Source organism: Physeter macrocephalus, chromosome 17, assembly GCF_002837175.3.
Source record: "Physeter macrocephalus isolate SW-GA chromosome 17, ASM283717v5, whole genome shotgun sequence".
NCBI lineage: Eukaryota > Metazoa > Chordata > Mammalia > Artiodactyla > Physeteridae > Physeter > Physeter macrocephalus.
Genome location: NC_041230.1, coordinates 25,775,008 through 25,802,271, shown reverse-complemented (window position 1 = coordinate 25,802,271; position 27,264 = coordinate 25,775,008). Strand labels below are relative to the sequence as shown.

Below are 27,264 nucleotides of genomic sequence, written 5' to 3'. Positions count from 1 at the left end.
CTTATTTAGGAAACGAACTCCAAATTTTTATCTAAATATTTTATACGTAAAGAAAACACTATACCACAAAGCAAAAGAATACAAATAGATAACTTAGTTTATTAATTCATGGTATCTTGCAGTTTATGTTCCATGAGGGTAATCTACATAGTTGGAATGTCTCTTGCACTTTCCAATGTGAGCTTTTACTTACTCTGTCTTTTGCAGGAGAGTGATATTAATGCTGATGAATTGAGTGAAGCTCTCCTGCTTATAAAGGTAACTTTCTAAACTTCATCATGAATTTCATGTCTACATATGACTGTTTCAGCATAATGATGACCCTTATCTGTAACCTCTATACTTGGAGAATGAATTATTCAGCAAAAGTGGTCAGGTGACATTTAGTTACAGCATATACATATTTCATAATGACATCAAAATTACATTAAAGTAGACCTCAAAAACTCTTATTTAAAGCACTTTCCCCAACTGTAACAAACATTTTACTTTTATATGCCCCACTATAAAACTAACCAGCAATTTTCTGTCCTAAGAGACCTTGGTGCACCCTATTATCTTAAGTAAAATATTGAATTATATATGTCACCAGAAGATATTTTCCAGTTCTAGAATATTCTGTTATTTACAAGAAGACACAGAAAGTACATTTCTTTCCTTTTTGATCATCATGGTATAGATTTTAATCAAATGAAGAATAGAAATAAACGTACATGATTCTTTTTTACTTCGTGAAGTAATAAACTTTTTTTATTTCTCTGTAATTGTTCCACATGTCTATCCAAATATGTATTCTATATCAGGACTGCTTTATTCCTAGCGGAAAATGGAAATATATCTGTTTTCAATTAATGATTGTTTCTTGCTATATCCATATTAATTCACAGTTACATTTTAGAAACTCTTGTTTTGGTAATAAAATATGTTTTTGTTTTAGGCTCAAAAATCACAAAAAAATGGAGACCTTTCTTTTTTAGAGAAAGTAGACAGTAAAATTAATAAAGATCTAGAACGCTCCATGAAAGAGCTGCAAGCAACTCATGCAGAAACAGTGCAAGAACTTGAAAAGACAAGAAACATGCTAATTATGCAACATAAAATTAATAAAGATTATCAGGTAATATAATACACTAAATTGGGAGGATAGGTTTCCCATAATATTCTATGATGATTTACATTTCAAAGCAGTATCATGTATTTGCGTCTGTTATAATCTATTATCATGTGTTACCACATGCCTGGAATTTAGCCTTGTATCTAGATACTCCCGACTAAAGAGTTCTAAAACAAGTAATTTTCTCAGTGCCTGGTTTTAGAGAACGAATCATGGCGACGTATTCACCAACACCGGCACGCTCCGCAGTTGGTCCTGCCACAGCCGCCTGTTACATTAGCTTCTAACAAATGGGGCACCACTCCCTAAAAGGGACCCAGAGTTTTGTGGGTTTTACTCCTGGTTAATGAACACTGCCAAGCATAATTTTCTAAACTGTAAGCTCTTTGAAGTCAGGAAACGGCTTATAGCTCCCGGTATCCCCAGGATCTAAAAAATGCTTGAATCATAGTTGCTTTAACAAATGAAAAGGGAACAAATCCTGAGTAATGAAACTTGTTATCTCTGTTTTTTTAGATGGAAGTTGAGGCAGTGACCCAGAAGATGGAAAATTTGCAGCAAGATTATGAACTCAGAGTGGAGCACTATGTCCACCTTCTTGATACCAGGGCTGCACGCATCCAGAAACTAGAAGGTACAACGTGCACAATTCTTTGTCCACAGTAACTAGAGGAGTGGATTTTTACAACAGTTGAAAATGTCATCCAAATGTACACTCACACTTTCTTTTTGCTCTTTTTTTCCCCAATTTATTAACTATAATAATAAGGTACCAGAAAGGCTGTTTTTATCTGATACTTTTCTACTCAAGAATTTTTAGTAATTCCCTACTGCTTTTTGAATTCGGTGTTGCAGGCAAGATTTCAAAGTACTTCATAAAGTACCACAGACTAAATTTAACCACATCATTTCTAATTTCTCTTCTAAGCAAACTATGCATCTCAGCCAAACAAGTCTGCTTGCTCTTTGTCAGATTCATCTTGTTCAGTCCCACCACCAGGGCTTTGTCTGCTCCATCTGAACCTCCTTTCTACTCTGACTCCAAGATATACCCTTCCCTGCTTCAAAATCTAACTAAATGCACGCGCATGCCAAAAAGCTGGCTCCAATTACTGCTAGCCACCCTTCTACTTGAATGCCCTTACAGTGGTTTTCAGACTTTAGCAAGTAAGAAATTACATGGGGAACTTGTTTCAAGGGTAGCTTCCTGGGCCCTACCCCTGGAGATCTTGGGGTCTCTGATTCTATATATTTAGAAATAATTCCAAGCAATTCAGATGCAGGTGTAAGACTGTACTTTGAAAAACACTACCTCAGCACTTGCCACTTTTACTCTCATGTACTCAAAAAATATGTTTAGGGATTGTATTATATAAGTGTTCTTCACCGGTGCAGTTTTGCATATTCTCTATGACTGCAACCTAAGTTCTACAGTGATAAGTACTTTGTCTCTCTTTCATGTTCCCTGCCATACAGTACTTAAATTCAGTGATCTATGCCAGCAGTAATTTTACACTCTAAAAGATCACTGAGAATCCAAAAGGCCTTATGTTTATATGGGTTATATTCATGATATTTATCATATTAGAAATTAAAAATGAGAAATTTAAAAAATATTTGGCATGCTAAAATAATAATTAACCCATTACATGTTAACATAAATTAGAGTTTTATTTTTTAATAGGTATATTTTCCATACCAAAAAAATAGACAAGCGACATGGTTGTAAATTTTTTTAATTGTTTAACATTTTTGCAAATCTTTTCAGCATCTGTCTTAATAGAAAACAGCTGGGTTTTTATAGCTGCTTCTGCAGTCAGTCTGTTATGATATCACACATCACATAGATTCTGGGAAACTCTATTATACACTTGTAAGAGACTAAGAATGAAAAAGGCCAGTAACATCTTAGTATTATTTTAAAAATAGTTTTAACCTCACAGACCTCCAGAACAGTCTCAGGGACCCTCAGGGGTTCCCAGGCCACACTCAGAGAACCCTTGCTCTAAATAGAAGGGTTCAGTAACTACCTTCATCTGACTGAACAGGGTTTTCCAAAGCCAAAGAGCAGTGTGTTCCTTTTATTTCAAGTAGTACTCAATAAAAATTCACTTAATGAAATTTTCCTGAATAACAGGGAGGTCACATAGTTTGAGATTTTCATTCCTTTCAAGCCTCACTAAGTCTTTACCAATATACTTTATCTGTATCCTAAATTCATTGATTGATTCCCTAAACATGCTCAAGTTCCTAATGTATCCTAAGCAAAGTGCTAGGCAGTGAGAATACAAACAGGGAAAAAGCTCGGGCTTTTTCCTCCAGGAACTTGTAAGTTGTGAACAAGTAAGTAGACAGTTATACTTTACTGTGAAGAGTGTGAAGTTAGAAAAATGTAAAACCTACCAAGGAAACATTGAGGAGAGAATGCCTATTTATACCTGAAGATTCAGGGAAGACCCCACACAGTAGGTTTGGAGGCTTTAAAGATGACAGAATTCACCACTAAGTAAAAACAATGAAAGGCTTTCCACGAAGTAGATGAAGCAGGTAAAAATGCCCTAAATGTGAAGCACTGCCATTCATTTGAGAAAATGCATGTGGATCTGTCTGTTTGGAACTCAGGATCAGTAAATGGAGAAGAACCTGGATTTAAGGCTGGTAAGAACCAAATCCTGAAGGCCCCGTTTGCCACCCTAATGAGTCTGAACCTTATTAACCTAGAGAAGCACCAAGGAATTTTTAAGGTAGGGAGTAGTACACCCAGAACTTCATTTTGGAGATATAGGTATTAGGAAGAATGAGTAAAATTTGAAGGAAGGAAGGAATTGGGTTCCATTAATAATCTGGGTAATAAACACTGAGGGTATAAGTAAGGTAGCATCAGTGGAGATGCAGAGGACAGGGACAAATTTGCTAAAGACTTAGGAAATATTTTTGAATAGCAGTGACCCTACAGATGTGGGGAGAGTAAAAAAAAAAAAAAAAAAAAAAGAGGAACCTAGGATGACACTGTGATATCTAGCTTAGGCAGCTGGATGAAGGCTAACATCATCACTTGAAATTCAAGGCACAGAAATAACTAGAAGACAATATGAGCCATTCTGCTTTGGGTGTATTGAGTTTGTTGTGCCTAGGGGATATCTAGATAGAGGGCTCAGCAAGCCACTAGATGTGTGGGTCTGGAATTGAGGAAAGAAATCTGAATTAAAAATAGAAATATGAGCGTCTTCAGTATATTGATAGTAACAGAAGTCATAAAAAGGGTTGTGATCACTAATCATTAGAGAAATGCAAATCAAAACTACAATGAGGTACCGCCTCACACCCGTCAGAATGGCCATGATTAAAAAGTCTGCAGATAACAAACGCTGGAGAGGGTGTGGAGCAAAAGGACCCCACGTACACTGTTGGTGGGAATGTATATTGGTACAGCCACTATGGAAAATAGTATGGACGTTCCTCACAAAACTAAAAACAACTACCATATGATCCAGCAGTCCCACTCCTGGGCATATACCTGGACAAAACTATAATTCAAAAAGATACCTGCGCCCCTATGTTCATAGCAGCACTGTTCACAATAGCCAAAACATGGAAACAACCTAAATGCCCGTCAACAGATGAATGGATAAAGAGGATGTGGTACATATATACGATGGAATACTACTCAACCATAAATAAGGATGAAATAATGCCACTTGCAGCAACATGGATGCAACTAGAGAATATCACACTAAGTGAAGTAAGTCTGAAAGAGAAAGACAAATACCATATGATATCACTTACACCCGGAGTCTAAAATATGACACAAATTAACCTATCTACAAAACAGAAATAGACTCACAGATGTAGAGAACAGATTTGTGGTTGCCAAGGGGGAGGGGGAGAGGAAGAGGGATGGACTGGGAGTTAGGGGTTAGTAGATGCAAACTATTACATTTAGAATGGATAAACAACAAGGTCCTAATGTGTAGCCCAAGAAGCTATGTCCAGTCTCCTGGGATAAATCATAATGAAAAAGAATATTTTAAAAAGAATGTATATATGTGTATAACTGAGTCACTTTTCTGTACAGCATAAATTAGCACAACATTGTAAATCAGCTATATTTCAAATAAATAAAAGGAGATGTGATTACTCATGAGAATATGTAGACTGAAAAGAGGATAAAAACAGAACCCCAGCAAACTAGCAGAGAAGGAGAAACCCTTAAAGAATAAGAGAGGTAAGAGGAGAAGCAGGGCAGACGATGACATGAAAGCTCACAAAAGTTCACAAAAGAGGATGTGGTCATCAGTGTCAATTAAGCAAAGAACTCAGATAACACAAGGACCATTCAATCTAGAAACTGGTTAGTTATTGGTGACCTTTTCTAGAGTAGTTTCACGAGAAAAATAAGGCAGATGCTTTTTGCAGGAAGTTGAAGAGTGTCTGTTAGATGAGGAATTGGAGACACAAGTATACATTACTCTTTTTAGAAATTTGGATGTAACATGGTGGGGGAAATGTGTATCTAGAAAGAGATACACCTTTTTATTTATTTTTTATTGAAATATAGTTGATTTACATTATTTGTTTCAGGTGTACGGCATAGTCATTCACTATTTTTATAGATTATACTCCATTATAAGTTATTACAAGATAATGGCTATAATTCACTGTGCTATACAATATATCCTTGTTGTTTATCTATTTTATATATAGTAGTTTGTATCTGTTAATCCTGTATTCCTAATTTGTCCCTTCTCTTCCTTCTCCCCTTTGGTAACCACAAGTTTGTTTTCTATATCTGTGAGTCTGTTTCTGTTTTACTTGTACATTCATTTGTATCTTTTTTAGATTCCACATATAAGTGATCTCATACACTATGTGCTTTCTATGACTTACTTCACTAAGTATAATATTCTCTAGGTCCATCCACATTGCTGCAAATGGCAGAATTCCATTCTTTTTTATGGCTGAGTAATATCCCATTATGTATTACACCACATCTTCTTTATCCATTCATCTGTTGATGGGCACTTGGGTTGCTTCCATGTCTTGGCTATTGTAAATAGTGCTGCTGTGAACGTTGGGGTGCGTGTATCTTTTTTTTTTTTTTTTTTTTGCGGTACGCGGGCCTCTCACTGTTGTGGCCTCTTCCGTTGCGGAGCACAGGCTCCAGACGTGCAGGCTCAGCGGCCGTGGCTCATGGGCCCAGCCGCTCCGCGGCACGTGGGATCTTCCCGGGCCAGGGCATGAACCTGTGTCCCCTGCATTGGCAGGCGGACTCTCAACCACTGCGCCACCAGGGAAGCCCGCGTGTATCTTTTTGAATTCGTGTTTTCATTTTTTCTGGGTATATACCCAGGAATGGAATTGCTGGATTATATGGTAGTTTTATTTTTAATTTTTTTAGGAACCTTCATACTGTTTTCCACAGTGGCTGAACCAGTTTATATTTCCACCGACAGTGCACAAGTGTTCCCTTTTCTCCATGTCCTCTCCAGCATTTGTTGTTTGTAGACTTTTTGATGATAGTCATTCCAACAGGTGTGAGGTGATATCTCATTGTGGGTTTCACTTGCATTTCTCTAATAATTAGCAATGTTGAGCATCTTTTCATGTGCCTGTCAGCCATCTGTATGTCTTCTTTGGAAAAATGTCTATTCAGGTCTTCTGCCCATTTTTCGATTGAGTTTTTTGTTTTTTTGATATTGGGTTGTATGAGCTGTTTATGTATTTTGGATATTAACCCGTTGTCGGTCGCATCATTTGCAAATATTTTCTCCCATTCAGTAGGTTGTCTTTTCATTTTGTCAAGAGTTTCCTTTGCTGTGCAAAAGCTTTTAAGTTTAATTAGGTCCAGTTTGTTTAGTTTTGCTTTTACTTCTTGCCTTAGGAGACAGATCTAAAAAAAAATATTGCTACAACTTATGTCAAAGAGTGTTCTGCCTGTGTTCTCTTCTAGGAGTTTTATGGTTTCGGGTCTTACATTTGTGTCTTTAAACCATTTTGAGTTTATTTTTCTATATGGTGTGAGGGAATGTTCTAATCTAGAAAGAGGTATATCTTTTTTAAAAGCAGCTTCTTAGAAATATAATGAACACATTTTAAATCGCACTATTTAAAGTACACAATTTGGTGAGTTTGGGCCTATGTATACACCTGTGAAACCATCACCATAATCAAGATAATAAACATATCCATCATTCTGCAAAAGTAGAAAAATATATATTTTAATAAGCTGAAGGGAAGGAGCTAGTAGAAAGAGAAATTAACTTTATAGGAGAGAATATAATAGAGCAGAGGCAAAGGAGCAGTGAAATCTAAATATTTACCTCAGCTGTTCATTCAAGGGCCTTTTTTTTTGTTTTTCTGTTTCCCTGGTATAGCCTGTATTACCACTTAAGTTGTAATTTTTTTTAATAAGTGATGTCAAAATAAATGATGGATTTCTTTATAATACAGTATCATTTACAGAAAAACAGTGTAGTCATAGAATTTAAGATTGAGACTATACACCAAAAGCACTCAGACTTCCTACCACTTCAAAAGCCAGTTTGTATCTTTATATGTCAACACTTTAAAACCTCTAAACTGTGTGTCTTCTCTTGCAGCCCAATTAAAGGATATTGCCTATGGCACCAAGCAGTACAAATTTAAACCAGAAATCATGCCAGATGACTCCGTTGATGAGTTTGATGAAACCATTCACTTAGAACGAGGCGAAAACCTATTTGAAATCCATATCAACAAAGTAACCTTTTCTTCTGAAGTTTTACAGGCATCTGGAGATAAAGAGCCTGTCACCTTCTGTACCTATGCTTTCTATGATTTTGAACTACAGACAACTCCCATAGTGCGGGGCCTTCACCCAGAATATAACTTTACTTCTCAATATCTCGTTCATGTTAATGACTTATTCTTACAATACATTCAGAAAAATACTATTACTCTTGAGGTCCACCAGGCTTACAGCACAGATTATGAAACAATCGCGGCATGTCAATTGAGATTCCATGAAATTCTAGAAAAAAGTGGTCGAATATTTTGCACAGCAAGTTTGGTTGGTGAGTACAATCTTATAAACTTTGGCTGTTTGAAGCACTGATTGGTTTATACATTAATATGGTGTTCCACATTAGTATCTTCTGTCTCAGATTCAAGGTGCCTTTAGGGTAAGGACAGCGTTCTCTGATATAGCTGCCCACAGTTGATTGGACTCTCTTAAATGTCACTAATAATGTCAGTACAATGGCTATTAATTTTTTAAAGCTTATTAGTGCAAATGTTTATTTACCATGTTGATATCCTTGTTTGATTAAACATTAATTGTAGTACATTTATCAAAGTTTTTTAAGGAGCTTATCATGTTATCACTGTTACTAAGCACTGGAATACAGTGATCAGTGGTAAATAAGACAGAGCCCCTACCTTCATGTAGCTTACTTTCTAGAGGGGAAGATGGGCCATAGAACAAATATACATATCATTAGATATGAAGAAAAATTATCAGAGCAAGAGGCCAAAGAGAGAGATGGAAGGTGGCTAATTCAGATAAGGTCTTCCCTACAGGGTGCCATTGGTAAAGACCTGAATAAAGATCCACGTCAGGATCCAGGGGAAGAATGTTTCCGGCAGAGGAAACAGCAAGTATTGTACAAAGGCCTGAGGGAGGAGCAAAACTGCCATGTTGGAGGAACAGCAAGGAGGCCAGTGGCTAGAGCAGAGATGAGAGATTAAAGCAATAGGCAGGGACCAGATCTCACTGTAAAGCCTTGTGGGTCATGGTGAGGTGTTTGGACTTTTTTTTCCCTCTGAGTGATGCAAGTCATTGGGTGGTTTTGAGGAGAGAAGTAACGTGATAACACATAGGTTTTAGAAAAATCACCCTGGGTGCTGTGGGAAGAACAGTCTGTATGGGCCAAGCAAGAAAATAGGACCCTTATCAGGCTATTGCATTAATCTGTGGAAAGATGTTGGTGGCTTGGATTACGATGGTAATGAAAGTAGTGATAAGAATTGGTTATATTCAGTGTATATTTGATTAACTCTTCCTTAAAAACATGCTCATCAATTGAATGTAGAGTAATGAGGGAAACAAAGGAGGCGAGAATTTCTGGTGTGAGCAGCCAGGACAATGATGAGGCCATTTATGAAGACAGACCTGGGCAAGGAACAAATTTGAGGGAAAAAACTAAGAATTGTGTTTGAACAGGTTAAGATTGACCTGCCTATTAGACAGCCAAGTGGAAATGTCACCTAAGCAGTTGGATATACTAGTCTGAAGGTCAGAGATAGAAATATAAAAGAGGGATTAATTAGCATACAGAATATATTTTAAGCCTTGGGCCTAGATAATTTCACATAGAGAGTGAGTATACATAAAGAAGAGAAGGTGACCAAGGACTGAGCCTTGGGAGACTCCAAAATTTAGAGTTCAGGAAGAAGAGGAAGAGCCAGCAAAGGAAACCGAGGAGTGGCCAGTGAGGTAGGAGACAAACCAAGAGTATACAGTATCCTAGAAGCCAAGTGAAGAAACCTTTTCAAGAAGGAAGGAGGGTGCCTAATAGCCAGGTCATGGCAGCAACGTAAATGCCCATTGACAGACGAATGGATAAAGATGTGGCACATATGTACAATGGAATACTACTCAGCCATAAAAAGGAACGAAATTGGGTCATTTGTAGAGACGTGAATGGACCTAGAGACTGTCCCACAGAGTGAAGTAAGTCAGAAAGAGAAAAACAAATATCGTATATTAACGCATATATGCAGAATCTAGAAAAATGGTGCAGATGAACCAGTTTGCAAGGCAGAAATAGAGACACAGATGTAGAGAACAAACGTATGGACACCAAGGGGGTAGAGTGGGGGTGGTAGTGGGATGAACTGGGCGATTGGGATTGACATGTATACACTGATGTGTATAAAATAGATAACTAATGAGAACCTGCTGTATAGAAAATAAATAAAATAAAATTCAAAAAATAAATAAATTTTTAAAAAGGAAAACTTTTTTAAGTGACCAAGAAAAAAAAGAAGGAGGGTGACTTAGGTTCTGGGGAGGGATTTTATTTTATTGATTGCATAGGTGATATAGTCACATGGTTCAAAAGAACTTGCCCTCAAAAAACTTAGTGTGGTGGAGAAGTAGACTGGTGAACTGCCAATTGTGCCAAAGCAGTCAGTGCCCTAATGAGGACATCTTTCTTCATTTCCGCAAAGGAAGCATAGAGCTCTTAAGTCTCCTGGGAGCCCTAGAGGAAATCGTCACAGAGCGAGAGAGAAAGAGCTGCCTGAGTTAGAAGGCGTACTACAACTACAACCCCAGCAAGAGGGTGTGCAGGGCAGACATGCAAGGGTATATATTACATATGGTATAGATCTGGCATAGCTATGGTGTTTTTCCCTGTACTTACGGCACAGTAGGAAAATGGGAAGGTGCCAAGGATTTCTTGAAAGTTGAATTCATATTCCATTCATAATTTTGAGGTTCCATTTTGTATCTGTCAGACTACATTGAGTACAACTTGTTAAAAAATAAAAAGTAGCATCAGAAAGAATCCATGGAGTGTTTGACTCAATGTTTAGATTTTTCTTTATATTTTAGAAAGATTGAAATAGTATAAACCGGACTACTCAAACGTAGTTTGACATAATTTTTTAATAATATTTAACATACGGTGGAACTCGTACTTGCAGAAGTAACTTTATTTTCTTTATCTCTGTTATTTGCCAATCACACATCATTTGTGCGAGTCATATATTATTTTACTCAGTATAAAATTTATAGTTTTAATGTATAATACCATTGATGTATTTTTTACTGGTATATATTCTGATTTATGGGACTATTTTAACAGTGAGTCATGTATTGGTTTGTAGGAACTAAAGGAGACATCCCCAATTTTGGCACAGTGGAATACTGGTTCCGATTAAGAGTTCCCATGGATCAAGCAATTCGACTTTATCGAGAACGGGCAAAGGCTTTGGGATATATAACATCAAATTTTAAGGGGCCAGAGCAAATGCAATGGGTAAGCTTGTTTGACTTTACGACCCTTTTATGACACAGAAATTTTATAGTATTTCTTTATATTATCATGCTTTAAACCGAAATCATTTTCTTTCACAGCCATCAAGTGGCTTTTTTTAACTTTTTATTTTGAAATAATCACAGACTTACAGGAAGTAGCAAAAATAGTACAGAGGTCCTGTGTAGCCTTCACCCAGCTTCTCCCAATTATAATATTTTATGTAACTATAGTGTAGTATCAAAACCAGGAAATTGATGTTGGTACAGTACTATTAACTAGGCTACAGACTTTATCCAGATTTTGTAAGTTTTTACATGCACTTATGTGCGCATGCCATGTGCACGACTACTTTGTGTGTGTGTGTGTGTGTGTGTGTGTGTGTGTAGGAAGAAGCGGAGTTCAATGCAGTTTTATCATGTGTATATAATCATGTAACTACCACCACAATCAAGATACAGAATTGCTCTTTTACCACAAAGGAACTCCCTTGTGCTATCCAGGACACTTTCGAAAAAGAGAATTGCAATACGATTATTACACATCAAGTGACTTTCATTACAATTCCTACTGTTAAGGAAATGGATAGCTATTATTGGACTTTCAGTTATTCTCCTTTTTTCCAACTGTTTCCAACTTCTTCCAAGCTGTTTCAGAAACTTTTAGGTTTCTGAAATGCAGAGTAAAATATAAAATGAATATCCTTTTCTTGAGAATTCGAAGTATGAGTGCAATTCCTCAGAGCAGCATTTTCCAAACTATGTTTCATGGAGTCTTAATAGCCATATTTCCAAAAGAATTCCATGATCCAGTAAATGCAGAAAACACTGAATTGAGGAGAATTCAATAGGATCCTTGACTTTAGGGCTTCTCATGTATAACGTGAATCTCAAAAGGAAGCATAAAGTATACACTTATGTTAAATAACAAAGGGATAGACTACAGTAGAAACATTTTGGAATGTCTGTTCAAGTCATTATTCTCTTTTTTCATTTGGACCTGCCCTCTTCTAATCCGTGGGGCTGGGCCCCCAGTGGCTAGCTTTACGTTTGGTGATCCTGTTCTCTCCCACTCCACCCAATTATGACTAATGATTCAGGAATATCCACCTGCCCCCAGCTGAGCGAATCAGATTCTGCTTTCTGAGATCAAGAGAAAGCAAGACTCTCCATGCCTGGAACATGTAAAGTTAGGAGCTGTGGGACAGCCATCTGCTACCATGTTAAATGGCAAAGGAAAGAAAATGGGACTGGAAAGAGAATAATGAGCAAGCATACAGAGAAAAATGGAAACTAGATGGAGAGTAAATTCCTGTAGTTTTCCAGTCCCATTGCCTTCCTTAGATACAACCACATTTCTGCTATACAGTTCTATGAAATAACCCTGTAGCCTTATATAAAAGTCTCTTTTCATTGTATTTGCTGGGTGGAATTAGTTTCCATAACTTTCAATTAAAAGAACCGTGACTAATATAACATTGATTCCGAAACTTAAAGAATGGCACCCGTTTCCCAGAGATCATCCTTCTGGACTAGTATTCTTAGAACACACTTTGGGAAACAGTGTTATGGAAAAGGGAATTAGAGATAGAGAAACCACATGATTTATTAATTTTTGTGGTTTAAAGAGTTTTAGACTCCCAGTTTATGGGTTGAATGAGTCATTTACTGTTGGAATTTCAGCTTTTGTGGGTAGACTCGGGGGGAGAAACGGAGGGCGTACTTTGTAAATCCTTCCACTCAGTCTTCTATAGCCGGATGCAAACAAGCCCTGGGAAAGCAGTGTTGTGATTCCCTTCTCAGATTTCCCCTCTCCACACCACCAGATGTCTCCACCAAGGAGATTATGACTTCGGTTCTGTTTTCCTTCTCCAGTAAACTTCTCTAGAATCAAAAGTTCCAGATGTTCAATCCAGATTCAAAAATGCAGTGAAAGATGGGTCCCTGTAAGGAAGGTAGAGAATTATCTAACACCACAAGGCACTGCAACACTACATTCTTTGTCCCCGATCACATCAGCTATGGAAGGCTTAGCAGTTAGTCAATGCAGGTGTTTGCTAGAATACTTGTGCGCTGACTGCCTGAGTACTAGTCCCAGAAAGGGCCACAGAGTAGTTTCCGACCCTGCCTGACAACTCCCTTTGCTCATCTCTCTTCTGAAATGTCCTTCCAATCCAAGGTTTTACCCCTCCAGTGTTTATCTCTCACTCTGTTTTCTTGTTCCTTGGCCTCAGGTATCTGCTTCCCCAGATCACATTGGTTCAGGATGAGGGCCAACCCAAATATAACAAAATCATCTCTGTGGATGGGTACCATCAAATTCATTGGTTTCTCACTTAAGAATGCGATATGATCAGAATAACTGGAATGGTTGAAGGAGTAGCTCCTTTTTTTTTTTAAAGACACATTTATTCAGCATCATGATCAGACTATTACACTTAGCAATCAACAGCATGGGTGCAAAAAAAAAAATCTACATTAAAACCCTTTGTTGGAATGCTTTACACTTTCCATAGAACAGAAACTAAAAGAACCTTTTATACAATTAGTCACAAATACAGTCCCCGAGTTTTTTTGCCCATACACATGAGTATTGTCTAAAACATGTCTTCTCTGTAGCATCTAGGCCCTGCCACCACTGTGCTTGGCTGAGTTCACAAATCTGTTGTAACCTGTAGCTTCCCCGTCACTTCTCTGGCTCTCCTCTCCTGCTAAGCTTTGTTTCCTGGCAGTAATCAAAACCTCTGCCGCTGCCATAGCCACTGCTGCTGCTGGAACCACCATAGCTACCTTGGTTTCGGGGTTTGGCAAAGTATTGGCCTCCACCACCATAGGGGCCAGAACTTCTGCCTCCAAAGTTTCCTCCTTTCATGGGCCCAATATTTGAAGATTGATTGTTGTAACTGCCAAAATCATCGTAGCTTCCACCACCTCCAAAATTGCTTCCATCGTTACCAAATCCATTATAGCCATCCCCACTGCCACCATAGCCACCGCCACCGCAGCTGCCACCAAAGCCAGCTCGACCACTGAAGTTTCCTCCATGACCAAAGTTGTCATTCCCACCAAATCACCTCCACGACCACCACCAAAGTTTCCAGAACCACTTCGACCTCTTTGGCTGGATGAGGCACTAGCCATCTCTTGCTGAGATAGGGCTTTCCTTACTTCACAGTTGTGGCCATTCACAGTGTGGTATTTCTGAATGACAGTCTTGTCTACGGAGTCATGGTCATCAAAGGTTACGAAAGCAAAGCCTCTCTTTTTGCCGCTGCCTCGGTCAGTCATGACTTCAATCACTTCAATTTTCCCGTACTGTTCAAAATAATCTCTTAGGTGATGTTCTTCAGTGTCTTCTTTAATGCCACCAACAAAAATCTTTTTCACAGTTAAGTGGACACCAGGTCTTTGAGAATCTTCTCTTGAGACGGCCCTCTTTGGTTCCACAACTCTTCCATCCACCTCGTGTGGCCTTGCCTTCATGGCTGCACCCACCTCCTCCACAGTGGCATACGTGACAAACCCGAAGCCTCTGGAGCGCCTGGTGTTTGGATCCCTCATTTCCACACAGTCTGTGAGCGTTCCCCACTGCCCAGAATGGCTCCTCAGACTGTCATCGGTTGTTTCAAAGCTCAAACCTCCGATGAAGAGCTTCCGCAGCTGTTCGGGCTCTTTGGGTGACTCTGACTTAGACATGACGGCAGTGGAGGGGGGAGACATCGACGATGCTTACCTGGCGGCGTCCACGGGCATAAAGGAAGGAGTAGCTCTTAATAAAATTGTGAACTAGGGGATATTTGTCTTGGACCTAACTGCTCACTTTACCTGTTAATTATTAAATAGAATTAAAGAATATCAGATTAACTATTTTCTTGGCTTTATTTGGTTTTAACAGCAATCTCTACATGTATGCTCAGTCTTCTATATTTGCTGCTAATAGCATCTGTACGTACATTCTAGAGAATATTGGTTTTTAATAAGAGTCAAGAGTCTTTTACTGAGAAATTAACTTTGAAGTGAAAATCTGCAGCTTTTTGTCCATCTGCAAAATTATTTTGTTTGGGGGTTGGCAGCTGTTGTTTACTTTTCACTGTATTATTACTATGATATAAATATGTATGTTTTTCCAGTTAAGTCAGCAAGCACCCAAAACTGCTCAGCTCGGTTCTACTGATTCCACAGATGGCAACTTAAATGAACTTCATGTTACAGTAAAATGCTGCAGCCGCCTGCAGTCCCGAGCAAGCCACCTTCAGCCACACCCATATGTTGTATACAAGTTTTCTGACTTTGCAGACCATGACACAGCCATCATTCCCAATAGCAGTGATCCACAGTTTGATGATCATATGTGTTTCCCAGTGCCAATGAATATGGATTTGGATCGATACCTTAAGTCAGAGTCTCTGAGTTTTTATGTGTTTGATGATAGTGATACCCAGGAGGATATTTACATAGGAAAAGTCAGTGTGCCTCTGATTTCATTGGCACATGACCGGTGTATTTCAGGTAAGCCTATTTCTTGAATCCATGAAATTGTTTAAAAAAAAAAAAACACCACCTAAATTATACCTCAGTGTTATGGATATGATCTGTTTGTAACAATCTTCCTAGCCTTCTCAGATAATCTTAAACTTTGGGCCCATAATATTGTTTTAGTTATTTTCTTAGTAGTTGTTCCAGGGATTACAGTATGCACCTCAGCTTTCCACAGTCAAACTTAATGCTAATAACTCCATTAAAATTTAGAAAGTCTGCTCCAGTATAATTCCATTCCCTCCCCCCTCCTTTGTGATATTGTTGTCATATATATGTACATAGTATGCCTGTGTATGTTATAAACCCAACAGTACAATGTTATAATAATTATTGCTTTATATAACTTTGTCCTTTAAGAGAAGGGAGAATATATATAATTATAGAAGACTTTTATATTAACTTACATATTTACCATCTCTGATATTCTTTATTTCCTCATTTGGATTTGAGTTACTATCTGGTGTCATTTTCTTACTCCAAATAGCTCTATTTCCTCCCCCTCTTTTGTGTTATTATTTCATATATTTTTTTATCTTTACATGTTATAAGTCCAGGATTATAATTTTATAATTATTGTTTTATGCAGTTGTTTTTTAAATCAGTTAAGAGGAAAAACATATTTATACTGTGTTTTATAATTACCCATGTAATTACCTTTATTCACATCTGTTCCTTCATGTTGATTTGAGTAACCATCTGGTGTCACTTGCTTTTAGCCTGAAGAAACTCTTTTAATATGTCTTGTAAGTCAGGTCTGCCGGCAATGAGTTCACTTAATCATTGTTATTTGGGAATGTCTTTATATTTTAGCTTTTATTTTCTGAAGGATAGTGTTGCTGGATATCGTATTCTTAGTTGTCAGGTTTATTTTCTTTAAGCACTTTGAGTACATCAGACAGTTGATTCTGGCATCCGTTGTTTCTAATGAGAAATCATCTGTTAATCTTATTATGGTTCCCTTCTACATGATACAGTTTTCAAGATTTTTTTTTTTTTTTTGGCTTTTGACAATTCAACTCTAATGTGTTTAGGTGTGGATCCCTTTGTGCTTATTCTACTTGGAATCTTTTGAGCTTCTGTACGTGTAGGGTACTGTTATGCACCAAATTTGGGGAGTTTTCTGCCCTTACTTCTTCAGTTATTTTTTCTGCCCTTTCTTCCCCTTCTTAGATTCCCGTTACACATATGTTCATATGTTTAATGGTGTCCTACAGTTCTCTGAGGCTCTGTTGATTTTTTTTCATTTTTTCTCTTCAGATTGGATAATCACTGTTGATCAGTCTTCACGTTCTTTCTTCTGCAGCTCATATCTCCTACTCAGGCCCTCGATTGAATTTTTTCTTTTCAGTAATTATACTTTCTAACTCCAGAATTCCTTTTTAACTGTCTCTTTTTTTGTTGAGATATAGTTGATGCATAATATTATATGTTATAGGTATACAACATAGTGATTTGTAATTTTTAAGGGTTATACTCCATTTATAGTTATTATAAAATATTGGCTATATTCCCTGTGTTGTACAATATATTCTAGTTCTCTTTTCTTATAATTTCTATCTCTTTATTATATTCTCTGTTTTATAAGTCATTGTCATCACACTTTCCTTTAATTCTTTAAATATGGTTTCTTTTAGCTCTTTGAACATATTTATAGTAGCTGCTCTGAGGTCTTTGCCTACTAAGTCTAACATCTGGATGCCCTCAGAAAGTATCTGTGGATGACATTTTGTCTCCTGTTTCTTTGCATATCTCATGAATTTTTGTTCTTGTTTAAAATTGGACATTTAGGACACTATATTGTAACATCTCTAGATTCCAGCCCTCCACAGGGTTGCTGTTGCTGTTGTTGTTTGTTTGGTGACTTGCCTGGACTACTTCTGTAGTCTTTTTCCCTCACTATAGCCACTGATGTCTCTGCTAAGTTTTTGTTTGCTTGTTTTATTCTTGTTTTAATTTTAAGCCTGAACATAGTTTAGTGGTCAGCCAGTGGTTGTTGAGAGTTGTGTTTAAACAACTTGAGCTGGCAGGCTTCCACTCTTTGCCTATGGATCAGTGTATGGCTTGGGTAATGCATTCAAAGTTCAGACAGTCTACAAGTCTCACATTCAGCCAGGGACAAGTAGCATACTAGTGTCTTTTCTGACCCCCACTGTCTTTACTGAGGTTCAGTAGATTTTCTTAAATAAATGCTTCTTAATTTGTTGTACACCTTTGATCAGTTTCCAGAGTTCTTAAATGATTATTTCTGTTCATTTTATCCAGTGTTATCATTGCTTTTTGTGGAATATATTTACTGATCTCTTCACTCAGCCATTCTGTCTCGCCTGTGCCTGTAGTAGAAGTTTCTCACCTCCCTATATTCCACCTATATCCTTTTTGCTACCTAAAGTCTAGAGTTGTTTAGTTTTTTCTTTCCTAGCCAGCCATTAAAAGAAGTGTCAAACACTTGAGAACCAAGTAATGGATACCCATAAACAAAAGTTATGCTTGAAATATAGGTTTGTTTTTTTCATGTCAGGGATTTTCATACTGAAAACTCTAGTATAATGATTAGAATTTGTGACTCAATATTATGTGTTCAGCTAGGTGATACTTTTTGTTACTGCTGTATGTTTTGGGTGGTTTGTTTATTTTATGGACATTTTTTGCTGTGCTACTATTAAGTTGGAATAATTTAACAAATCCCACTAAAATGTATTTAAAATTAGAATTATGTAGTAATATAAAGACTCCTTAGGATACATAAATTATTTGAAATTTTGAAGTTTTAATATATTTTTCTACAGACACACAAGAGTATCAAGTCAAAATGAAGCTTGTTATCTGAGCTATAACCCAGATAGTATCTTAGAGGAAGGCTAAGAATTCTGAAGAATCTCTGAATTTAATTTCAGTGAATTAAAATATTTATAAGTCATTTATCTCATCTTTGAATCAGTATTATCTTTGAGGCCTTAACTTCTGAAAGCAGTCTGCTTGAGAGATGAACCTATCATAGATCCTTTTGTCTTATTTTGTTCTCTTAAGTCATTTGACTTGTGAGTAAAAGCCAGACTTATTTTTAATAAGTTGTGGGTAGTTCTTTTTGCTCTTCTTTAATTTTTATGGTAATAAAACTTCACTCTGGCATTAATTAAAATTCTTTTTGTAATTTGACAGGAATATTTGAGTTAACAGATCATAAAAAGCATCCTGCAGGAAGCATCCATGTTATATTGAAATGGAAATTTGCTTACCTTCCACCAAGTGGATCCATAACAACTGAAGACTTAGGGAATTTCGTACACAAAGAAGAGTCTGAAGTTGTTCAAAGACTACCTCCAACATCGTCTGTTAGCACACTAGTTGTAGTGAGTAACAGTGACTTTGAATTTCCTATAAAAGTAAATAGCCACATAAAAGAGAAAAAAAAATCTGAAAGGTATGTTCGTCATTCTCAGTTTGACATATTGGTTTATCTTAGGCACCAACACCTAAACCAAGACGTTTAACACCTAAAGATAAGAAGGTATCTTTTGTGGATATCACACCACATCAGCGTTCTGTAAGTAGTAAACACTCAAAATACTAATTTATTTTTCCCATAACAAATATTTGGAATAAATGATATAGTATACCCTCCCTGATTTAAATGGAAACAGATAAATAAAATACTTCTTCTTCCCTTAAAATGTTACCTTTGTAATTTGGCACTGTGTAAGTGTTAAATGTTCTTACTCTTTGATCTGAACCCTCCTTTGGCCCCATATCTCTCTCCAGATACTGCCTGAATCCTCTGCCCCCATTTACCATAAAGCAAAACAGAACAAAACTCTTCAAAAAGTTGTCTTAATTCCACCTCCCTTTCCTCATACTGTTCCTTGCTCACACTAGTAAAACGTTTTCCTCCTTAAAGCCACTCTTGCTAAGGTCACAATGACTTTCACTTTGCCACTTTTCACAGTGGCCAATTCTCAGTCTCCATCTTAATCTCCCAGTAACCTTTGACACAATGGAATACTTGCTCCTTTTACTCTTGGCCTCGGGGATACCATGCCTTCCTAGTTTTCCTCCAATTTCGCCAGTTATTCTTCTCCTTCTCCTGGACCATAACTCTAAGTGTTGAAGTACCTCAGCAGTCAAACTTCAGACCTAGACCTCTTCTCTTCTCAATCTATATCTAAGTAAAGAGATCTTATCCAAAAAAACAAACAAGCAAATGAGCAAACATAACAAAACAGAAACAGAGTTACAGATAGAACAAATGTGGTTGTCAGAGGAGACGGGGTGGGGGGGAGGTAAACAAATAGATGAAAGAGGAAAGGAGATACAAACTTCCAGTTGTAAAATAAATGGGTCACAGGTATGAAATGTACAATGTGAGGAATATAGTCAGTAACTATGTAGTATCTTTGTATGGTGACATATCATAACTAGACTTATTGTAGTGATCATTTTGAAATGTAAAGAAATAGAGAATCACTGTGTTATGTAACAGGAACTAACATAGACTTGTAAGTCAATTATACTTCAAAACCAAACAGACTCATAGAGAAAGAGATCAGATTTCTGGTTACCAGAAGCAGGGGATGGGGGAGGGACAATTGGATGAAGGTGGTCAAAGGGTACAAACTTCCAGTTATAAGATAAATAAGTACTAGGGATGTACTAGGGATGTCATGTCCAACATGATAAGTATAATTAACACTACTATATTTTATATATGAAAATTATTAAGAGAGTAAATCCTAAGTGTGCGTGTGCGTGTGTATGTGTGTGTGTGTGAAAAAGTCTTATCATGATTTGGGATTTAATAATAAATACAAAATAACATACATGCATGTTTTCACATTAATGTAAGGAGACCTGTACTCCTTCTGAAGATATGAAGGAAATTTCACCAGAAGTGGAACATATGCCAGAAATAGAAATTAATATGCCAACTGTTTCACATATTCCTGAGGTATGTGTTTGTATTAAAATTATTTTGAAAGGTTTTTTTTTTTTTAAAGACTTTGTCTTTGCATTGACATGGATCAAGAAATCATATCCTTGATCCTGTTTTTATATATGACTTCCTTGGAATAGAAATGTCAAAAATATGACAAGTATAACAGTTACAATCAAGCAGACATTAGTAGGTAGTAAATACATATGTGAATTAAAGTATAATGTAAAATTCATTTTGAGATTAATGCTTTTTTATTCTTAGTTTATAATCACATTTTAATTTATCTGCATATTTTCATTTATACAGCTTAAGTGATTATTTTCTAATGACTCATATATATAGTGCATGTAGTGCATATTTACATGCTTAATTATCATTCAAGTGCTTCAGCAAGAATGCTATAAATGTGATCTAAGCAATAATATATCAGCGTGCTTTTATTTCTTCAGGTTTCTCAGGAAAGCAGTGTAGATAAGGTAGAAGAGAATACAGAGAAGGTGCAACAAGGAAAAGATGATGATGTGTCTTTACTCTCTGAGGGTCAGCTTGCAGAACGAACTTTGACTTCTTCTGAAGATGAAACAGAAATAACTGAAGAACTGGAACCAGAAGGTGACTTTCTTTTTTAAATTAACATTATTTCCTTAACTCTGTTTTTTTTAATCTGTTAGAGCGTGCATGCCTCATAGAACATCTTCATTTAATAGTGACTGTACTTCCTGATAGCTGTTTCTTCACAGAAATGATGGGATATATAGGTCAGTCTGGTCAGCTGTGGTCAGGTGGAATTGTTGCATATCTTCTCATTTCAACTTGGAGCACCACAACAGAATGCAAGTATTGTGGCTGACCATGTTCCCAGTTTATATTTTAAGTGACTTTATAGCCTCTTTGGGTTCAGTACTGTTATCTGGGTTATTCTAGAGGACTTGACTTTTTAAAAATTAAAACTAAGAACTCAGACCAATAAAAGACAACTTGCATCATGATATAATTTATGTAAACACCTAGAAAAGTCAAACAGATTAATCTGTTGTGACAGAAAGCATTTAAGTGGTTGCCTAGGGAAGGACGAACGGGGATGGAAAGGTGCAGAAGGAAAGAGAATACAAGGGGGCATGAGGAAATTTGGGGGGGTGATAGATATGTTCACTATCTTAATTGTGGTGGTGGTTTCACAGAATTACATATTTGTCAAAATATATAGTTTCAGAATGTAAATACAGATTTTGTACTTTAAATTTATGTTGTTTATTACATGTCAGTTTACTGCAATAAAGCTGTAAAACCTTTAAAAATGTTTTTAAATAGTAGGAATAACTTGATTTTTACACAGTAGTATTGGTTAGGCTGTTAGACATTATTACCATGTTCTTCTCTTTAAAAAAAATTTTTTTAAATTTCGTATTAGAACAAGCTACATTCTTATTTCCTTTGTTTCTGCTAAAACTAAACCTGGAATTTTTCAGTCATTTTTTTCTCTTTTCTAAAATGTAATATAAATATCTTTACTGCTAAAAAAATCCAGACATGATTACCATATTGTTCTTTTAAGGTTATCCTTGTAATGTATGCTTATTTCTCTCCATGTCACAAGGTGCAGATATAATTGGTTTAAAAGATTTAAACCAATAAAATTTTATTTTTTAACAGAAGAAGAAGGCAGATCAGCTTCTGACAGTGATGAGTGTATTATTCCAGGTCCTATCGCCAAGAACATCAAACAGGTCAGTAGCCTGATATCAACCAGAAATGTTCTGAGATAAAGCTGCTTTTCATTCATAGTTTATCAGTCTTCATGTATGAAAATCTTCAGGCAGAATATTTCTGGAAAAATTTTAATGTGTTATCATAATCTTATCCAAGTAATCATGCAAGAAAATTTTTTTTACACTTTCATTATGTAACAGACCATAACATGTAAGCGTTATTTTTGCTTACATGTTTAAGAGTACCTAACATCAGTAGCTTCAATAGTTACATGCTAAAACCAGCTGACTTCTCTGACTCCTTTTCAGAACCATTATACAAAGATGTAGTAAATCAAATCTGAACTTTAAAGAATTCAAAATGTGAGATTGCATTTAAAACTATAATAACTTACACATGTGAATTCATAGACTATTCACATGTGTAAGTTATCTAAATATGTCACTGATAAGCTATTAAAGTTATTTCATTCTGCCAAAAAATTAAACCCTTAGAAGGTAATTAATTTCATATAGGTATACTTCTCTTGTTTTGTAGCACATTGCTGAAAAGTAGTATGTAAATTGAAATTTTGAGAAGAAAATTATACTTTAATTTACATAGGAAGTGTCCCACTTACCAGAGCATTTTTCATTGTAAGGGGAGAAAAAGTTTTTATAAAGTAAATGTAAGTAAAGTGCTAGCTTTTTCTATTCATCTACATTAATCTTCCTGAAATGATTAATGGTATTCCTTTTCTTTAGAATTTCTACTTTATTTTTAAGAATTGCAATACTTATTTCAACTCTTAAAATCTCACATTCTTAGCTTAATCTCTCTGCAGAACAAGCCCATAAAACAGAACATTTCAGTTGTCACAGATGCCTCCATAAAATAGAGAAATCCGTTGTTTCCGTGATTGACAAATACAAACAGATGATTATAAATATAAACAGAACAACTCATCTGTCCAAAGTTTTATTATAATTATTATTATATAATTATTAATTATAATAACATCATCTAACATACAGTATACTGATATATGGAATCATTATTGTTCAAAATTGATAAATTAAAAAAGGAATCTTGCATATGGTTGCCTGAAGACTTAATTATAGCATTTAGTTCAATTTAATTCATTTGCTTTGTCAAATCTGAAATTGTTAAATTATTTCATCAAAATAAATCAAATTATTTCAGTGAATAGAAATTCTCTACCCTCTACTGGAAATTTTTGATAATGGGAATCAATGGGAAAATGAGCCTCCTGTGTGGAATTTAGCTGTCTAGCCATTTGTATCAGTCAGTTTTCCAAAGAAACAGAACCAATAAGATATATTTATATAGAGAGAGAAAGAAAGTTACTAAAAGGAATTGGCTCTCGTGATTATGGAGAGTATGGAGTCCCAAGATCTGCAGTCTACAAGCTGGAGACCCAAGGAAGTCAATGTCTTAGTTCCAGTCTGAGTTGGAAGACCTCAGAACTAGGAGAGCCCATGGTGTGAGTTTCTGTCCGAAAGCAGGCAGGCAGGAGACCTACAAAGAGTAGATGTTTCAGTTCAGTTCAAGGGCAGGAAAAGACCAATGTCCCAGCTCAAGGCAGTCAGGCAGGAAGAGTTCCCTATTACTCAGCCTTTTTGTTCTATTCAGGTCTTCAATTAATTGGATGAGGCCCCATCCACATTAGAGAGTATAATCGGCTTTACTCAGTCTGCCAATTCAAATGTTAATCTCATCCAGAGACACCTTCACAGACTTACCCAGAATAATGTTTGACCAAATGTCTGGGTAGCTCGTGGCCCAAACAAGTTGACATGTAAATTTAACCATCACATCATTTTACTAAGAACACTCCATTCATTACATCAGGAGTAGTAAGCCTGCAAGCTTGATTCAGATATCTCTTTCTCACATGGTTCACATTTCTTTCTCAGTAGTTCTGCAAGACTCTGCTTAGTTTTATCACGATTTTTGAAAGGCTATATTGTTTAGCCTTTTGAACATAACAATATGAGATACTGAATCAGTCCTAGGGTCTACAGGACTAGTACCAAGGGGTATATTTATCTAGCCAATCTACAAACAGCACTCATCTCTCTTGTTATAACTCAGCGATTCCCAGGGATTCACCATCTGCAGTTTGTGATCACTCTTCCGTAAGGAGGTAGATACAGTGTTCTGGCCCTGCCCTCAGGAAACATTACATTCATTGGGAAGATGTTTTCATGAAAAAGTCAAGTAGTAATTCAGCAGTTAAATTACAATATAAAACAAAGTCAGGAGACAGTACCAATGATTAATAGTCAGATATTTGAGCTAAAGAATAAAGCTGTTTGGGGCCTATCCTCCTCATTTTCCAAATGAGTAAACTGAGATTTTGAAATAAGGTGACTTGCTGACAGTCATGCCACTAATTAAGGAAGTTCAGAGGAAGGAGAAATTTGGAGTGCTTTTTCAATAGAATTCATTAAGGATATGCCCACAAGCTGGCTCACCCACCCTCTTTCTCATAGTTTCATGTCTGCTTTTTCTCATTTTAAGCTGACTTTTTCTGCTTCACTTGCTTACTGCCCAAAGATAGCCACACAAAATGCCCAGCCCCAAGGAGAAGGATCTGATAAGCCACGTCTGGCCTCTGGATTGGGTCCATCTTTATCAGTTGTGCGCCTTTGACCCATTCAGCTGTGGCCAGTCACACAGTAGAAAGGACTGTCCTGCTTTAACTGTGACAGCTCAAAGATGCGGATATATGGCAGCAGGGAGAAAATCATGTGCATTTTTACTGCAGGCAGGGATGCACATTATGTTTCAGAAGTCAAGAATACACTAACTGGAGAAGCCTTTCTGTAGAAAGGGATAGAAGACTTCAGTTACAATGGTGAAGGCTAAATGCTTTGCATGTTATCCAAGAGAGACTAGGGAGACATTGCAACAGTTAATTTTATTTTCTAAACACTGTATTCATCATCTAAGAGTAACTTTCAAAGTATGGAGAAATGTTATCTAAATTATGTCATCTTAGACCAATGATTTTCAACTGGGGGCAATTTTGCCACCCAAGGGACATTTTGGCAATGTCTGGAGGCATTTTTGGTTGTCACACTGGGAGGGACTACTACTGGCATCTAGTGGTTAGAAGTCAGGGTTGCTGCTAAACATGCTGCAAAGCATAGGACCCACGACAAAGAACTATCTGGCCTAAAATGTCAATAGTGCTGAGGTTGAGAAGTCCTATATCAGACTTTCAACAGAATCATGTATATATTGACAACGTTGCTAGCATCTCAGTGCAGTTATACAGAGCTCTTAACTAAGAATAAAGAACTTTGATTTAACCAAGAAGCTTAGTGAAAGAGCTATTCCTCTAAAATATTCAATGAATTCTAATGTACACATATATTTTTCCTTTGTAGTAAGCTGGGTTTTTTCCTTATTACTTCCAGAAAAGTAATTTGTGTTACTTTGCTACAGCCTAATACAGCCTTCACTACCATTCCAAAATGTGATTTCCTATAATGGTTTTAGATGCTGTCTCGGAAGTGTGAATATCGTTTAAAGCAAGCAGCTATTTTAAGCAATGCTTTATGCCTTGGTAGCCATTAATCAGCTCCCATGTGGTTTTAAAAATTCTACTTTTAGTAGAAGGTAATGACCAGAATCTTATGTTCATAGGTGAAATTTAGTTTTGTTAAATTATATAACAAATACAGTAAAATAGTGTAATCTGTAAGCACAGGAACAAAATAAGAGATCATCATAATGTTGAAATATAGCATTTTCAAGTGATTGTACCAGTTTTTCTGTGTGCTACTTTTGCAAATCGTTTAATATGAGTCATGGAACCTTTTTCTTTAAAGATTCCATAAGCAGTACAAAGAACTCCTGAATACGTTTCACTCAGATTCATCAGTTGTTAACATTTGCTTATACTCTTTTTTTAATCATTTCTCTTCTCTCTCCTATATATGCTTATATGCAGTATGTATACATCATAAACACACATCCTTACATACATAGTTGTAATGAATCATTTGATAGTTGCAGAGATCATGCCCCTTTACCCCTAAATACTTCAGAATAATAATACTGTAATCTACAGTTCTTATTAAAATTTTGCCAGTTGTCCCGGTATTATCCTTTATAGCATGTTATTAATCTGGTCCAGGATCAAATCCAGATCACACATTGCATTTAGTTTTCATTCCTCTTTAGCCTCCTTTAATGCGTAATGGTTCCTCAGCCTTCCATTGAGTTGGTCTTTCATAACATTGACATTTTTTAAGAATGCAGGCCATTTATATTGTAAAATGTCCTTCAATTTGGATTTGTGTGATTCAGGTTATTCGTTTTGGTAGGAATACTACAGGAGCAGTGCTGTGTCCTTTTCAGTGCATTGATACCAGGAGACACAGGATGTCATTTTATCTGATTGTTGATAGTAACTTTTAAGCATAAAAATACTTGTGGCTCATTAGTTTCTTCTTTTGTCTCCTCTTTAAGAACTGCTTCAGGTAGAAATCTCAGGACAGGAATACATAGCTTTCTTTGGAAGGGAAGGTACTACTGAATATCTAATATGTGCTAAGCACGTGCTGTGTAATATCTCCTTATAGTTCTCACAGCAATTCTTTATTCATTAGCATCTACTGTGTATTATACAAGAAATAATCCCTAGCCTCAAAAAATTCACAGTCTAGGGCAAACACAATTACAATGCAGTGGTCAGCGCTAGGAGAATGGAATGCACAGCTGCTGTGGGAGCCTTCAGGAGGGGTGCCTAACTCAGCATGAGGGACCCTCATCAAGGATGGCTTCCTAGAGTTAGTGAAGCTTGAGCCAAGACTTGAAGATGATTAAGAATTAGTGGAAGCAGAGGAGGGGACATTATAGGCCAAAGAAACAAAAGCATAAGAATTTGAGAGAGGGCTTCCCTGGTGGCGCGGTGGTTGCGAGTCCGCCTGCCGATGCAGG

At 36.6% G+C, this 27,264-nt stretch overlaps 2 protein-coding genes across 12 annotated transcripts in view; one reads left to right on the top strand and one right to left on the bottom strand.

Annotated features, from left to right (window-relative positions):
- Positions 1-27,264, top strand: part of RPGRIP1L (RPGRIP1 like) — a 118,983-nt gene that overhangs the window by 40,052 nt on the left and 51,667 nt on the right. For all 11 annotated transcript variants that reach the window (XR_008615479.1, XR_008615478.1, XR_003676484.1 and 8 more), the window contains exons 12-22: positions 208-258; positions 938-1,117; positions 1,631-1,748; positions 7,714-8,166; positions 10,985-11,136; positions 15,263-15,641; positions 18,831-19,021; positions 19,135-19,215; positions 20,512-20,613; positions 21,051-21,213; positions 22,255-22,328. Coding sequence is in view for 5 of the 11 variants with exons in the window: in XM_028477622.2 (XP_028333423.1) it covers positions 208-258; positions 938-1,117; positions 1,631-1,748; positions 7,714-8,166; positions 10,985-11,136; positions 15,263-15,641; positions 18,831-19,021; positions 19,135-19,215; positions 20,512-20,613; positions 21,051-21,213; positions 22,255-22,328 (1,944 nt within the window). In the remaining 6 variants the exon portion in view is untranslated. The remainder of the gene's footprint in view (positions 1-207; positions 259-937; positions 1,118-1,630; positions 1,749-7,713; positions 8,167-10,984; positions 11,137-15,262; positions 15,642-18,830; positions 19,022-19,134; positions 19,216-20,511; positions 20,614-21,050; positions 21,214-22,254; positions 22,329-27,264) is intronic.
- Positions 13,056-14,873, bottom strand: HNRNPA1L3 (heterogeneous nuclear ribonucleoprotein A1 like 3). Its single transcript, XM_055078940.1, is given in 3 exon segments — positions 13,056-13,874; positions 13,876-14,204; positions 14,207-14,873. Coding segments are annotated over 3 exon segments (1,095 nt in total). The 5' UTR covers positions 14,853-14,873; the 3' UTR covers positions 13,056-13,754.